The 15838-nt window shown below is 35.7% G+C and overlaps 2 protein-coding genes across 3 annotated transcripts in view; both read right to left on the bottom strand.

Annotated features, from left to right (window-relative positions):
• Positions 1-845: 845 nt before the first annotated feature.
• LOC142340695 (uncharacterized) lies at positions 846-9152 on the bottom strand. The gene is made up of 3 exons (XM_075391390.1): positions 8795-9152; positions 1578-1757; positions 846-1188 (listed from the first exon to the last, which is right to left on the bottom strand). Exons 1-3 carry the CDS (start codon positions 9105-9107, stop codon positions 1037-1039), a joined length of 645 nt encoding a protein of 214 aa, XP_075247505.1. The 5' UTR covers positions 9108-9152; the 3' UTR covers positions 846-1036.
• A 5066-nt stretch (positions 9153-14218) lies between these two features.
• The window catches only part of LOC142341434 (uncharacterized), a 20440-nt gene continuing 18820 nt past the window's right edge, over positions 14219-15838 (bottom strand). For both annotated transcript variants that reach the window (XM_075392370.1, XM_075392371.1), the window contains one exon: positions 14219-14730. In XM_075392370.1, coding sequence (XP_075248485.1) covers positions 14282-14730 — 449 coding nt within the window. In that variant the 3' untranslated portion in view covers positions 14219-14281. The remainder of the gene's footprint in view (positions 14731-15838) is intronic.

The following is a 15838-nucleotide window of genomic DNA, read 5'->3' as shown; positions in this document are numbered from 1 at the left end:
CTAATGGGGAGATCACATTAGCATTGAAAGATTGCGCAATTAAACCTATTTAATGTTCTCAGTGAATAGGTTATCGTTGTAACGAGTGCTAATTTGAATTCATGCCGATTTGTGTTTTTTTTCGGGAGATTTTGTGTTCTTCGCTTTCGTTTTGTAGTCGTATGATAATCTGCTTAATGACAAGCCTGCATTGCTTCCTGAGGAGGCATAAACCTCCTCAATGTTTCCTCAATTACAATTCAAGAGGTCTTTCTAATCCTTCTAATTTCAGTTGATACCTAATCGTTTTAATCCTTCAGAAAATCCTTCTAATTTCAGTTGATACCTAATCGTTTTAATCCTTCAGAAAATCCTTCTAATTTCAGTTGATACCTAATCGTTTTAATCATTCAGAAAATCCTTCTAATTTCAGTTGATACCTAATCGTTTTAATCATTCAGAAAATATTGGTTTTCAAAAATGCCAACTTATTTTTTAAACTTTTTGAACTTTTACTGTTCTGTAGCCTTTTTTTCGAATTGTTACGGAGACTCCTTAAGTACAGTTCTCAGATACGTCTATCTGATGCCACTCTTTTTGTTGCTTTGTTTTAAATACAGACATCGAGCTTTGAGTGTAATGTTTGTTTTATTTGACTTACGTATTTTGACTCGTAGTCTAACTAATGGCAGGTTTCCTCGGCCCTCTAATCCGGCATTAATTTTTCATTCAGTGTTTATTGTTGAACACTGACTTTTCGAAAGTTTAAGTCAAAATTGTGGTTGAACGAGGTCCAAACAATATATGCTAACGCACATTACCGCGCCTGCTTGTTTCGATTTAACAGTTAAATTATAGTTTAAAAATGCTTGTTCAACAATTTCAATTATCTGCAAAACGTTTTTAAAGATATTGCTTTCAAAACAATGTCCATATGTTATTGCCACAAATGGCCGTAATTTTCATAAATTGTCAACCACAGCACATACATGTAAGCTATTATCTGGTCATAAATTGACCTGTCCTAGCTACAAGATCAAGATTATTTTGAGTTTGATCACCCTCTAAGTCTGGACCATAAGGGTGACTCGCATATAACGTAGTGGAGTTGTCGTCTGGCACACGCGTAGTCATCAGCTCCTATGAAGTAGAAGTTTCCTGGTTTCTTCTGAGCTGTACACCTCTCGTCTCTTTTGTCTGTTTGGTCCCCTAAAACTTGGCCACAATCAACATTTATAAAATCGAAGTTTATTTGTACTTGCGTAATTATTGGAAGTCTTACTACTTACAAAACCATTAAAGCTTTGACGCCATTTCAATTACTTTGCAAATTTTCACATCCCACCATGACTATCTAGATAACTGAGGTCGCGGACAGGGGGCCAATACGACCCAACTCAATGGTCTGGAAAAAGTTCCGCTCGCCAACGCCTCCCATCTGGCCTGGCCAATAATTCAATTTTGGTCTTTCGGTCTGTCCAAAAACCTCATGACGGACTGTTGGGTCTGAACCCCTCTTCCTGTCCCCAACCCAAGTGCGTCGATGACAATTTCCAAGGAAAAAACGTCCTTAAACCTAAGAGAAATTTCTGTCGTACCTGGCTGTCCATTTCTCCAGATGTCTGGCATGATGTAACCTGGTCTAGCGTACTCTGTGAAGAGACTCTTGTCTTCTCGGATCTGTTTCACTGCATTTGTGTACACATCCCCTGGCTGCTCTAAAGGTGCCTTTTGCTTCCTTCTGTAGCCCAACCAGTAGCCAGCAGGGTCGTCAGGTCATAAAAAACAACCAAGGTCAAAATTTGTTCCAGTAAGTGCTCTAACTAAACTATACCAGGAGGCATCTTTCACGTCGAAAAATTATCGTCAACTATTTGCCAAAAAGTAAGAAATGCGGTAATTACATTGTGTGAATGCACGCTCACCGCTTCGAGAAAAGACCCAAAATATTAGCCAATTTGTGTAACTAAAATGGGTTTACGGGTTGCACAATTTCCATTCTTGATTGATAAATGTGCGGTGTATTTTACCCTTGTCATTCGTATCTTAGATTCATAATCTGAAATTAATCCGTTCAAAAAGTTAAGAGGTTGTCGGTGTAAGCGAAGGAAAGGGGCGGCAAAATTTTCTCCAAATAATAGCTAACGCATCCACCGCAATCCAGGATAAATCGAGACTTTAGCTTTGTTTAATTCTGATTTTTGAGAACAATTACCAGTACCTGTCAGAAAAGCAGCCACAGTAAAAAAAATTTGCAGAATGCGATGTTCACAATGATAAACTAGCACCCCGGATCAGGAGTCCCAGTAATGGGCTGGTTGTCAGTAGTGTCTGTCCGCTTTGGCTCGACGTTCGCCACAAAATTAATTATTTCGATAAAATTTTCAGAGTGTTGAAATGTCAATTTCCAGCCGAGGAGAAATCGTAAAAAAGCAGCTGTTGCATTCCCTCAGCTCACCTGCGGACAGATTTTTCAAAGTGCATTGGCTTCTGCATCGGAAGTGTCTTTGGTGATAGTATTTATTATTGTAACTAATTTGCATCATGACTTGCATTTTGACTTGCACTTCTAGGCCAAGACTTGCATTTAAACAGGCACGAAGTGACTTGCATTTAGACCGCTAAGTTTAAAAAGTGCGATGATCATACGATCAAACGGTACTCACATAAGAATTGCAATTCAACGTGCCTTGTACCAATATTGCTCGCCGTTAGGTCCTGGGTGAAAAGTTTTTGATAGTAAATACTCTAGAGAAGCAATTTTTTTGTTGATTGTCACCAGCAAGGAAAATTTTTCGCCCGTTTTGTGCAACGGGCCTCTTAAATGGGCAAGAATAGACCCCAGTCGATTTCGAATGGTTATCTTGCAAGATTCTGGCAGATTCTGCCAGAATCTTCCAAGATTATGCATAATTTTGCAAGATTTCTGCCAGAATCTTGCAAGACAACCATTCATTCTGCCAGAAACATGCAAGATAAGCATTTTTCTGCCAGAAACTTGCAAGATAACCATTTTTTGCCAGAATTTTGCAAGATAACCATTTTTCTTTCAGAATCTTACAAGATAATCATTTCTCTGTCAGAATCCTCTAATATATCCACTTTTTTGCAAAGATCCTACAAAATGAGTTGATTAAAGAGAGTTATTCTGACAGCAAGAGATTTGCGCAAAAGCTCTTCTAAAGTCCATCGAAGCTCAAAAAAATGGCAAGCCGTGAATAATCACATTTTTTGGGCAGTGGCGAGAAAACTTAAGCGTTAAGGAAGCTAATTAAGATGCAAAAAATAATATCACAATTTTTCATCAGAAAAGATAATCTAGACGTGTAGTTTTGTAAATCATGATAAATTTGAAGGAAAATGGTTTTTTATAGTAATTTATTGTGTTAACAGGTCTCAAAGGCATTTTAATTTGTTTTCTTCAGATGATTCAAATTTCCAGATTTAAAATTGTTATTTTTTAAAAAAACACGCAACTGATTTTTAAGTTGATTTCTGCTCAAAATGAAATGTGTTGCATGAGAGTCATTAAGAGGACAGCTCGACCGGAGGGCTTTTTCATGAATCTTGCAAGATAACTGCTTTTCTGGCAGATCTTGCAAGATAGGCAGTGTTTGCAAGATTCTGGCAGAATCGTGCAAGATAACCATCTGTTCTCGACTGGGGAAAGTTTTGTACTCTCCCGAATGTTTTGTCTTGCTTAGTTTTGTGGTCAATGAAAAGGCAAATTTTACGTTGTGTGGAAACGAGGGACAATTTTCAGCATTAAATTTTTATTTTTCACAATGAAGGATAATTATCCAAAACATGAGAAAAAGTTAATTAAATCTCAGCACACAAAAGAGCAACGTTTGAAAACAGTCGCTTACTAATTCATGAACTGAATTGAAACTATTGCACTGCTTACGTAAAAATCATGGCCAAATTCGCGTTCGAATCTGAAATTTGTTCAATTACTGACGAAAAAATGCGAAACATTCCTACTTATTTCCATAAAAAACTTATTGAAAAAGACGACCAAATAGTTTCTCTGACTAACCAAGTTACCGAACTGGAATCCAGAGTGATTCAATTGGAGCGGTATAGTTCCAAAGACATGCTTGAATTATTCGATGTCTCCGGACGCAATCAAAGCCTGTCATCCCTTGGGTATTTGGAAAGGTAACACCCCCCCCCCCCTGCGGTAATTGTCAAGTTTATTTACTACAACGATAAAATTGAATTATACAATCGTCGACCAATGCTCGCAAATTTTAGGAACCCACTAAATGGTAAACCCGTATATATGAAAGAACGTCTCCCCCAACATGATTTGGCTATTCAAAAGCGCGCTAACGAGCTGGATTTGGTCACCACGACCTACAACCGTAGAGTAAAACTGTTTTTAAAAACTGAGAATGGGCGTGTAACACAGCCTGTTGATAGTGTTAAAGCAGTTGAAGATCTTGAATCACGGGCAATCAAGAAAATATCTCCTAATCAACGCAACCAAGCCAACAATTGGAATACTAACCAATTGTCAAATCAGCGACGAAACAAACGACCTGGCGATGTAATTGAAATTGATAATTCTGACGATATTTATCATATGGGAGAAACACCAGCTGGAAAAAAACTTAATGACATTAATACTCCACCCAATAGATGATTGTCCAAACATTAAATAACGCGGCTTAAAAAAAACAGGCGCAGTGTACACTTCCTTTTCGACTTCGTGTTTTCGTAACAGTTTTAATATCAAGTAATTGGACAATCATCTATTACTTGGAAATGGATAAACACTCGAAAACGCTTTTGTTTATAAACGTGCAATCCCTAAGATCCCATCATGACCAACTGTGCTGTCAACTAGAAACCCTCAAAACCAAACCAGCTGTAATAGCTGTATGCGAAACCTGACTCACTGATAACGATCCCATAGATATGTATTTCATAACAGGGTATCAAACATTGATAGTAAAAAATAGAAACGACAAAAAAGGAGGCGTTGGCTTTTTTGTACGAGAAGATTGTAAGATAATATCTAATTTCTTTTTTGAAGAAAATCTGGAACATCTACTCCTATCCATAGAGAGCGGAAAAAAGCGAATAAATTTCTGTGTTCTATACAGGCCTCCCTCGGAAAAAAATCAAAATTTCCTTGAGACTTTTGAAAGTTTATTGTTCAAAATAAACGCGATGAAAGAGGAAACTATTATTTGTGGTGACTTTAATATTGATATCTCTGATGCATATCAGTACCAAAACTTGATCAATTCATTTAATTATGAAATGCAAAACGCAAAACCTACAAGAGTAACTAAGTTCACGAGCAAATGTATCGATCATATTTTGTCAAAACAATCGAAAGAAGTATCAACCCTGAAATGGTCTTTCAGCGATCATTACGCTCTAATTTATGAATTTGATTTTTCAGGCTCTAGCTCTCAATCTAATGAATTTTATTACAGTCGTGATTTTAAATTTTTTGAGAATGAACAGAATTATTTGAATTTCCTCTTCATTCTCCAACATAGATTAAACAAGATGAATAATTATGATCTTGAAAGTTCATGGTGTGAACTAAGTTCAATCATTCTACAAATTTTTGATGATAAATGTCCAATTACGAAGAAGAAAATCTTCAAAAACAGTTGGATGACAAGCAGGTTAAAGAATCTCATTAGCAAGAGAGATCGGGCACATGATACACTCATATCTCACCCAAATAGTAAAAATGAAGTCCGGTTCAAACATTTAGGTAATTTAGTAACAAATGAAGTGCGAAATGCTCGCAAACAACACTGTGATCAAAAACTGTCTTTATCAGGTAGTCCAGCACAAAAATTTAAAGTGTTCAAAGAATTCCTAGGGCAAAGGAAAAAATCAGTAAAAGACATTGTTGTGGAAGAATTTAATCACTTTTTTATCAACGTAAGGAAGAAAGTGAGTAACACAAATTTTCACAATGTAGACAGTGAGCCAGGTTTACCATGTCACGACAAAACTTTTTTTTTATTTCCCGTCAACACTATTGAAATATTCAACATAATAAGTTCATTAGAAAACAAAAGCACAGCGGGTCATGATGGAATTAGTAATAAACTTTTAAAACTTGTAGCTTCTGTAGTTAGCTATCATGTGGCTAAGCTGATAAATAGGAGCATTCAGGAAGGGTTTTTTCCGGTTTGTCTTAAAACAGCTAAGGTAATTCATCTACATAAAAATGGAAGTTTTGAAAACCCTTCAAACTATCGACCAATTAGTCTATTGTCATGCCTAAGCAAAGTGTATGAAAAAGTTTTGAATACAAGAATGGTTGAATTCCTCGAAAAACATCAACTTCTCTCAAACGAACAGTTCGGTTTCCGGCCAAAACGCTCATGCACACACGCTATCGCATCAGTTACAGAACTGATGCGAAATGTTATTGACTCACAAAAAATGGGTTTCGCTTACTTCATTGACTTTCAAAAGGCATTTGACACAATTGATCATTCAATTCTGATAAAAAAAATTACAAAATCTAGGCTTTCGAGGAAAAATTAGTACACTCATTGCTTCATTCCTGTCAGATAGAAAACAAATTGTAGTCCACGGATCAAAAGAGTCGAAAAAAATGGAAATTAATGTAGGTGTTCCACAGGGATCAATTTTGGGCCCGTTGCTGTTTCTTTTGTTTATCAATGATCTGCCTCAAATTGTTCAAGATAATTCAAAAATAGCACTTTTTGCAAAGGACACAACAATTTTAACATCAGGCAATAATTTGGAAATTGAGGAAAAGCTCAATAATGACTTGAAAAAGATTGAAAATTGGTCCTTAAGAAACAAACTTGTCATTAACAGTAAGAAATGTAAAATTGTTGGTTTTGGCCGGAATGTACAAAAATCAAAAAATCTGCTATCAGGCGAAGTGCTTGAAGAAGTAAATTCATTCAAATATCTAGAAGTGTTCATAGATAAGCATCTCAATTTTGATCTACACATTGAATATGTTGGCAAAAAATTAGCAAAATTCAATGGAATGCTGTTCCGAGCAAGAAACTTTTTTACGAAAACTTTATTACAAATGTATAATAGTTATTGCAAACCAATGATATCGTACGGCATTTTAGCTTACGGTTCCGCAAAAAAAAACAAAACTCAGTTCGATTTTCTGTCTACAAAAACGCATTTTAAAGACTATCTTTTTCAAAAAGAGAGGAGACCATGTATGCTATCTTTTCAAGCGTTACAACGTGCTGTCAGTTTTTGACTTATATTTTGACGCTCTTGTAAAAGAGATCCTGGATCAGATTGCAAAAATTTCTCCTTTGAATTTTCTTGATGTTGAAAGTAACAGGCCGAACACGCGGGCATCCATTAAGTCACTCATCCCTTTACCAAAATTTAAAACAGAGACTCAGAAGAAATCCTTGAGATTTTCAATAATAAAAATGTTCAACTACCTTGCTAAAGAAAGTCTATTACCCAAACAAATATCTAAAGAACAGATTTTTTCGATTCGAACTAAACTTAGGGCATATTATTTGGATAATAAAGATGTTTTCGATTTGTTTTTTTTAGGTATTGCACGTTTTTTCTCTGGGCACCTTTTGTAGAGTCATTTGACTCGTATGGTGTCCAAGGTGGTAATTGGATTAAACTTAATATTCTGTATAAAATGCTCTGTATCATCTACCATCTGAATTTAAATCAATCAATCAATCAAAAAAAAAGTTTACAGTTGGTTACTATGAGGCTCACTAATAAACATATCCAACTTACGCAATTTTGAGAATTGTAATTAGCCTAAAAAAATCATTTTCCGATTAAATTTTATCTGTAATTACTTGAGACTCAATTTAAAAGTCTTTTGTAAACTTTTTAAATAATTATATGGGTAATTGCAAAATTATTAATGGTCTCACCTTAATCCAAATAAAATCAAGAGGGACACTTCTAAAACTAATCACCGAATGGCCTTTTTCGTCTATCTAATTTATGTGGAAAGGAGTGACTTACGGCATGGAAATTAGTACGGTCACTATTTTTCACGCTAGTCCAAAACAAAACTCGTGAAAACTCGTAAAAAACTCATGAAATTCAATTTCGGACATATCCAATTTTGAAGCATATTTGAACTAATTTTTTACTAACTAGTTTCCAAACTAAACTTAAAACATGAGTCGTGGAAAATAGGCATTTGGCCACGTAAACTTCCAGCAATGAAATTTCTTGATTTCTTGGGGCATATACTGGTAAAGATGGCTATCGTCTTTCATGTGGTCTTAGATCCTAGAATCCGGACTCAAAATCTATATAGTTAAGCAAATAGCAAAAAATGGCTGTTATAATTCGAAACACAAACTCACCTGAGCCTCAATTGCAGGCATTTTTAATTTGGAATGTCACATCTTTTTCAGCCATAGTATTGCGCAAGCTCCCAGGTTTTGATTGCGCAAGAGCAAAATTTTTTGGTTCAGCTTTGATCTACAAGCGAGGTACTGTAGCTCACTTTGCGATAAAACATTTAAATCTATGCAAGCAAATCCTATTTTCTCTTAGAAAACTGTTCAAAATTAGTCGTACAGAAAAAATCATTTTCAAACTACACTAACTGTAAACTCCATGAAAATTTATTGTCCGAATGAAGTTCACGATAATTATTACATCACTCCGACTAAAAGAACTTAATGCCGACGCAAAGGAAAATGGGTTCAGCAGTCTCTCTCATAAAAGTTCCCTAATTCAGGTAACTTTCTTTGATTCAGTTTCTAACACGTAAATATTCTGAATCAAAACTCCCCCCGAGCCCCCTCCCCCTTCTCGAATAAATTAGCCCAAACTCACCTTCCTCTGTACCTTGGCAGCCCCTCCCCAATTGCCCAGTCAGTAATAGCTTCCAATTCGCTAAAATCCCGCGGAGTTGGCAAAAAAGTTTTGTACCCACAACCCTTTTCGCAATATTTCCTCGCTTTTCTGAAGATAAACTTGCCATCCTCAATTGGTCGGAGTAGGTAACAGGATCCGGGGGTTCCTCCGGGAATCTCAACCATTCCTGGATGACAATTAAAATGTGCGGATGCTTGAGATATGGTAGAGAACAACAAACTCCACAAAATCAAAATAGTTTTGTTTAAGCTAAACCAAGCCCGGCTTTCCATTTTACGCACCAAAAATTAAATGCAGATTTCTGAAATTGAAGTGCACGCAAAATCCGTTTTGACCTTCAAATTTTTGTCGCGATTGTTTGGAACGTTTTCAGAGCGCATTCGTCAATGACTTGTTTTGCCATAGAGTTTATAAACAGTTCCATAAAGTTGCAACGCTATCGAACGTTTCAAAGGTCAAAGTTCAGTTCTAAAACATTCAGAGATCAGCACTTCATTGTTCATTTGCAGGACGGGAGTTTTTCGAACGTTCTCTTGCGTTGCAGCTTTTTGGGAATAACTATAGTCTGTCCAGTAAAATTGAAATAAGCGAACGTTTGAGAAGGTCAGAATAAAAAATTACAGGTCAAGTTAGAAGAAATATAGCCGGAAGACTCTGGAGCCGACTCCACGCAGACATCCACTAAGGACCTCGCCATACCCTCATTAAATGAAATGAGGATATTAAATAATTCACTAATCATTTCGAAACACTAACTGAGGAACACCAAAAACGGAGTGAAGCCAAAATTATTATCTCAAAAAAAGTGATAAAAATTAATTTACAAGTGGCGGCTCCGAAACAACTATTGGCGAAACAGTTTGCAATACAGATAGTGATCATTCAATGAATAACAAACATCTGATAAAAGCAACAGACACGACGGTACATGTATTGAAACCCGAGGAGCGGGAAATGAAAAAATAAAAGAAACATGTTACAAAATGTCTTCAAAAGTTAAGCTAGTTCAAAGAAGCTATTCCGAAGAATCTTTAAGCCATTCTGCTGTCGGATAAGATAATAGATACCATCAGGGGTATACAAAAACGTTACGCTAAAACTAAAGAAACAGCACGTGCTCACAAATTTGCTAAGTTATCGAATTTTTTCAGCCTACCTATTTTTCTCGCTCTCTATCAGAATTATGCTTGAACATATCTAAATTCTCTCTCCACTTGAATTTTTTAAGTAGATTGACCTAAACACTTTTTTCTCACGCGCAGCATTTGACTTCTTCTATAACACTTCCTATGCAAATAGAAGTCACCGATTGAACAATAGATCACCATTAATACTCTTCGAGTCGTAATTAGAGAACAGAGCAATAAATTTCTATAAAAGTGAAAAAAAAACGAAATCTGTAACATCTGAAGCCTATTTATTTTTGAAACCTATTGGTCTTGCTCGTATATAAGCTTTGAGCGTATCTTTTTGAGAATGATAGCCAAACGTTGTGTGCTTTTAAGGAGGCCTTATGAGGTAAATTGTTAATTGATCGTGTCCCAAACATATTCAGCCGGATAAAGACCCAGGCCGTAGACAAACTCGAGAACGGGGCAGGCCACTCGTCTTATGATTTCACCTAGAAACTTTTTTCGTTATAATGGCTGTATGGGTTGTAGCATTGTATTGTTCGAAAACCCAAATTTGGTGGGGGAGTGTGAAAAGAACGACCCTTAGAAACAAAATAGTCGGGAGTGTGGAATTCGCACATTGATTGGCGTCCATTGTGGACTCAAAACTTTTTAAGTATCTGAAACCAAAAAAACAGCCGCATAGTAAGATTTCCAGCTTGCTCAATAATTGTCTTGATTCCTAAATTTGAATCCATACATGGCAGAGAAATTGTCACAATTTCTGTGCCATAACCCAATTTGTCAATTGTGGCAACACTCCGGCAATTTAGCAACCATTTCGTACGACAGGACTTGGCTCCAATCAAAATCAAAATAGGTTTTTATAAACCTGATTCGTCGTTCTCTCTAAACGGCCGTAAAAAATTTTCAGGGCTCAGCGGTTTCTATACCCTGCTTTAACCTTCGTCTTTGGGCCGTGAATTTTTAAATGACAAAAAAAAACTGCAACGCACACCTCACCGTCTGTTATACATCTTGACTACTGTACGTGTCCTTATTTGTACTAATTGCACCATGGGGCCTAGATCAGAGACCATTATTGGTGGTATTCAATTTTTTAACAAAATTCAAACTTATTTTTTAGGGTTTAAAATAATTAATGAAAAAGTCAACAGTTTTCAAACCATATCACAATCCAAATCATCAACAGTTCAGGAATAAAGCAAATTGATATTATTTGAATAAACAATTTCACAGTGTCAAGCAAGTTTCTGGGAAGCTTATTAAAAACTTGAAGCATATTTTTTAAGAAGTGAAATCAGTTGCAAACAATTTAAACAATTTTTGTCAGCAACAGCTTTAAATTTTTTGAAAAATTGTTTAAAATGCAATAGCCTGTCATTTGGTTCTCTATAAATTGGGTTTGAGCGCAGCTGCTGAAAAAAGTTGAATCATTTTTGTTTTGAAAACTGCTTACTGCAACCTTCAAAAACCAGACAATTGAATGGTGCTTTTAGAACATGAAAAAACCCACAAAAGTCTTGAAAAGACTTTTTGTGGGTTTCTGATCAATTACGGTTTACATGTTCCTAAAAACAGTCAAGTAAAATGAAATTATGATAACAATCTCAATCCTCAGCTACAATAGAGCATTCTTTAACTTGTAAAGTCTAATTTATAAAAAATCTTACTTTCCATTGCAAAATATGTCTACTTTTCTTAGGGATAATTTCACTTTGAACAGAACAAATCTCAGCAAAACAATTTTCTATTGTCTTTGTTCAAACTGCAAGATCAAAAAACACTAAGAGATCATTCTCATTCCCATGAGTCTATCGTACTCATTGTAGTGCCGGCCTTGTTTTGAGAACACGGTGTAAAGTTTTTGCTCTAATGATATATTCACATAAAAACTGTTCTGTTGACCGAAATTAACAGAAGTGATTTTTTTTTCAAAAAACCGAAGTAAGGAACTACAAAAAACTGTCTAGATTTAAATTTTGTTAAATTTCTCAAATTTCTGTGCCCAGTTAAATTTGATCTTACGTTTTCATGAAGTGCGGAAGTATTTCAACTTATCAAAATTATTGGAAGAGTTTGCAAACCGGAAATTTCTTATAAATACTTACTAATCTGTTGTCCAAAGTTGTCTAAAGTGTTTGCATTTAATGTTTTTTTGGAAAATGTTTTGAAGAGTATTTGTTAGGGACAATTTCAATTAATGATAAAATGGTACCTAAAATTTGGCGTAAAATTTTAATTATTTCACCCAATCACACATCGCATTTTCTCTTTTTTTGCAAATCTGAGGAAGTAAAAGCTATCTTTGTAATCCTATGAACAAATTGTGGATACTCCTTATTTCTCAACTGAACTTGTCTTTTTGTTATCGTTGATTAGTTTTGAAATCTTTTTCCAAAGGTTTTTGATTTCTTGCACTGATGCTGGCGCTTTTTTTCAGATTTTGACAGCTTTCATTTTTTGCGGTTGCGGAAAGAAACCCCCACGAAAAACCCCCACTTCATTTTAGATAGGAAATAAACCCCCACGGAAATAAACCCTCACGGAAATAAACCCCCACTTTACTATTAAAGAGCTGCACATTTAGCGCGTTTGTCCATGCCTCGCGGGCCATGGCCATGCCTCAGCGGCCCGTGGGACTTGATATGAAACTATCACAACCGAACAAATTATTACAACCGAAATCGAATTTTAAAATGGGGGTTTATTTCCTTGGGGGTTATTTTCCGTGGGGGTTTATTTCCTATCTAAAGTTAAGTGGGGGGTTTTTTACGTGGTGGTTTATTTCCTAGACCCCATTTTTTGTTGTTTGTGCCATTGTTTAAAAAAGTGCTCATGACGATTAGTTTTGCATTCTTTCGCTGTATTATTTCCTGCTTATCCTTTTACGTTTTGATCCAATTTTGAGCATTCAATTCATTCTTCAAACAAAGACTGATTTGTGCCTAAAATGCACACAAGATAGCTATCAAGGGGGTCAAGTTTCAGGCCCCACTAAATCGTTTTTATTGGAAAGCTCGAAATAGAGACCCAGAACTTTTCGTTTAGTAATATCTGTTGTTTCATTGAAATTAAACCGGAATTCAACAGATTTACATAAAGCGTTTTTCGGGCTGATATTTCTTCCTTCAGATTCAAAAGGATTTTGACTAGTTATGTTGTAATAATGGATTTAATTTTGTCATCTAACGTTTTTTCCATTGAAGTTTTAACACTTTCAAAAAAGCCGTTCTTCAAAAATGCTGCTCGCACCGCTTTACTAGATTGAATGTTGAGCAGAATTTTTAAGAGATGGGTCAGAATATGTGCAAACATACATGAACCACTTTGTGGTTGCCTATAGAAAAAAGCTAGAATTTTTTCCGGGATTCGTTGTCGAGTTTGATGTTTTGAGCAAGGAGACGATACGATCTGACAGGATACGATACAAACTCTCATTGAAAGAAACGGATCAATGAGCATTTCAAATAATCGACCTCAAATCTAAGCAATTTCAAATAATCGACCTCAAATCTAAGCAATGGTGCAGATTTATTGATAATTTATACATAATCCTAATTATCGTCTATGATTGACCTGTCCTGTGTAACCAAGTTGATGGAATTAATCCTATGATGAAAAAGAATTAATCATTGACAGCTCTACTTCACAAGAGTTCAGAAGTTATAAACTTTGAACTACATCACTATTACAATTTATGCTCTCTAAATCCTTATACTTATTTTTTTCTGTCATTTCCATTATCACATCCCCCACTTTATTGTGACGGCAACTTCAAGACTTCAGACATGCCCAAAAAGACCACAATGGAATTGGATATCCGTAGATGTTTAGAAGCACAATCTCGAACTGTTCGATAGTTGGTTCCAAATTTAGACCATTTTTTACTAGTTATTGTTCTCTATTCAATTGTATTACGAACAAATGTTTTAACTCCAATAGTCGCACTGCTCAATAATTGGTTTAATTGAGAACCGTTTTATATTAGTAGGAGCATTCTGAAGTCTCCCAAATAAACGTGTAATTTTTGAGGTGTTTTCCCATTCTAGGTTCCACGGCATATATAAAGATCATTGTGGTGTTACGCGGTCGTGAAAAGAGGATCGCAATCAACGACCGGGAGGGGAGGGTGTGTGTTGCTAAAATTCGAGATTATCAAGAACTATTTAGGGAGGCGGACAGAACCCATGGCCACATGCGTTACTTCGCAACTTTGGGCCGCTTACAGATTTCTCATAAAAAAGTGATTTAATATCTATTTATAATTCTACACCATTTTTAAAGACATTGATAACAAAAAATAAAGCACATTATAACAAGTTGCACCAACCAGTTAAATATGAGTAATAACTATCATTCACTTTAGTCAGTTGTAATCGTTTCCCATTACCAGAATAACGCCTTGTTGATCGATCATGCACGTTAAATCCAATTTCGTCGTCACTTGAAAATAATTCATCGCTTGTACCGTGATCAGAATCAATTTGAGAAGTCCTTGCCAATTCTTGAAGCACCTTTGATTTGATCTCAAAATCATGTTCAAAAATAGTTTTATCAGTTCTAAAGGATAACAAACTTTGTCCGCCGACAATGAGCGAAAAGTGAGGACTTTGTAATTGAGAGAAGATCATTGCCAACACTCGGGTGCTCAGATAACCTTCCACTTCCAAGGCAGGCATTTTGTCAATCGCGAAGGACAGTGTCAAAATATAGAGTTGATTTAAACTGTTCAGATTCTGCTTTCTCGGTCGGCAGAACACTGAAACATATATAAATTCCAAATATTTTCCGTTCAGTCATCCCACGACCATAATTTAGGTTGGTTTGCGCCTCGAAAGTGCGTTTAATTTCATGAAAACTATTTTGCGAACTTGACACATTGAACGTAATTTTGCCATTGATTGCCAAAATTTAAACAAAAACTGTGATCTCGGCACAGTATTCAATATTCAATTGATGCGATTCGAAACAAGAAATATCCATTTAAAATTGAAGCTCGATTGCAGCCAAGGCTGTGAACTCTAAGTACATATATAAGTATTAGAATTGTGAGATTTATGTATAAAGAGATGTAGGCTTTGAGCAAGCAACCAATTTGATAACTTGCCACACATGTGCAACATTTGAAACTTACAAAAGTAAAATACTAAAACACAGTTTCCATTAAAATCTAAAATTTATGAAGTTCCAATAGAAGGACCAAGATATAGCAGTAGAAATCACAGCTTTAGTAGTGAGACAGACATTAATTAACTAGCTCCCATAAGTGTGCAGATTATAGTCTTTCGGATCATAACAAGCATCTAGCATCAAGAAAGATTCAAGACAAAAATTGGTCAAAATAACCATCTATGAAATTTATCTAAAAAAATAAATCTAAAACATAAAAATTATCACTCAATTGACTATCAAACTCAAAGCAGCAAAAATTGCCTTCGTGGCATTTTACAAACATAAACCGACAAATGTCGGAAGAATTGCTCTTGAACGACAGGCGAGGCAATTTAATTCATGGTCTTTAGTATAGATCAATTTTTCTTTATGAGTGCAAAAATCCTCGACCCCAGCGGGATTCGAACCACTGACCTCCCGATCCATACCCACTAACCACTGCGCTACGAGTCACTTAAATTTCCTAAGCTGCAACCGATTTTATATTAGTAACAAGCTTTACTTCGGAGCACTAGAGATCAGTCAAAAATGATAAACGAAAGCGTGAAAAAGTCACTTGAGAAGTCAAAGAATGTTCTAGAAGAAAAGCGCAAAATTGTCAAGCGAAAAATTTGCATAAAAAAGTCCAACATGTTTACAATAGTTGCTATGAACTGCGTTCAAGAGCAATTAATCAAATTGGAGAAAAAACAGCT

This window comes from Convolutriloba macropyga, chromosome 6 (genome assembly GCF_964194025.1).
Source record: "Convolutriloba macropyga chromosome 6, txConMacr16.3, whole genome shotgun sequence".
Taxonomy (NCBI): domain Eukaryota; kingdom Metazoa; phylum Xenacoelomorpha; order Acoela; family Convolutidae; genus Convolutriloba; species Convolutriloba macropyga.
This window is presented reverse-complemented; position numbering and strand designations above follow the sequence as displayed.

Coding starts and splice junctions, on each gene's coding strand:
- LOC142340695 (XM_075391390.1), bottom strand. CDS start 9,107: ATGGAAAGCCGGGCTTGGTTTAGCTTAAACAAAACTATTTTGATTTTG. Junction 1,758..8,794: donor GCTGCCAAGGTACAGAGGAA/GGTGAGTTTGGG, acceptor GTTGTTTTTTAT/GACCTGACGACCCTGCTGGC. Junction 1,189..1,577: donor CTGGAGAAATGGACAGCCAG/GTACGACAGAAA, acceptor GCCAAGTTTTAG/GGGACCAAACAGACAAAAGA.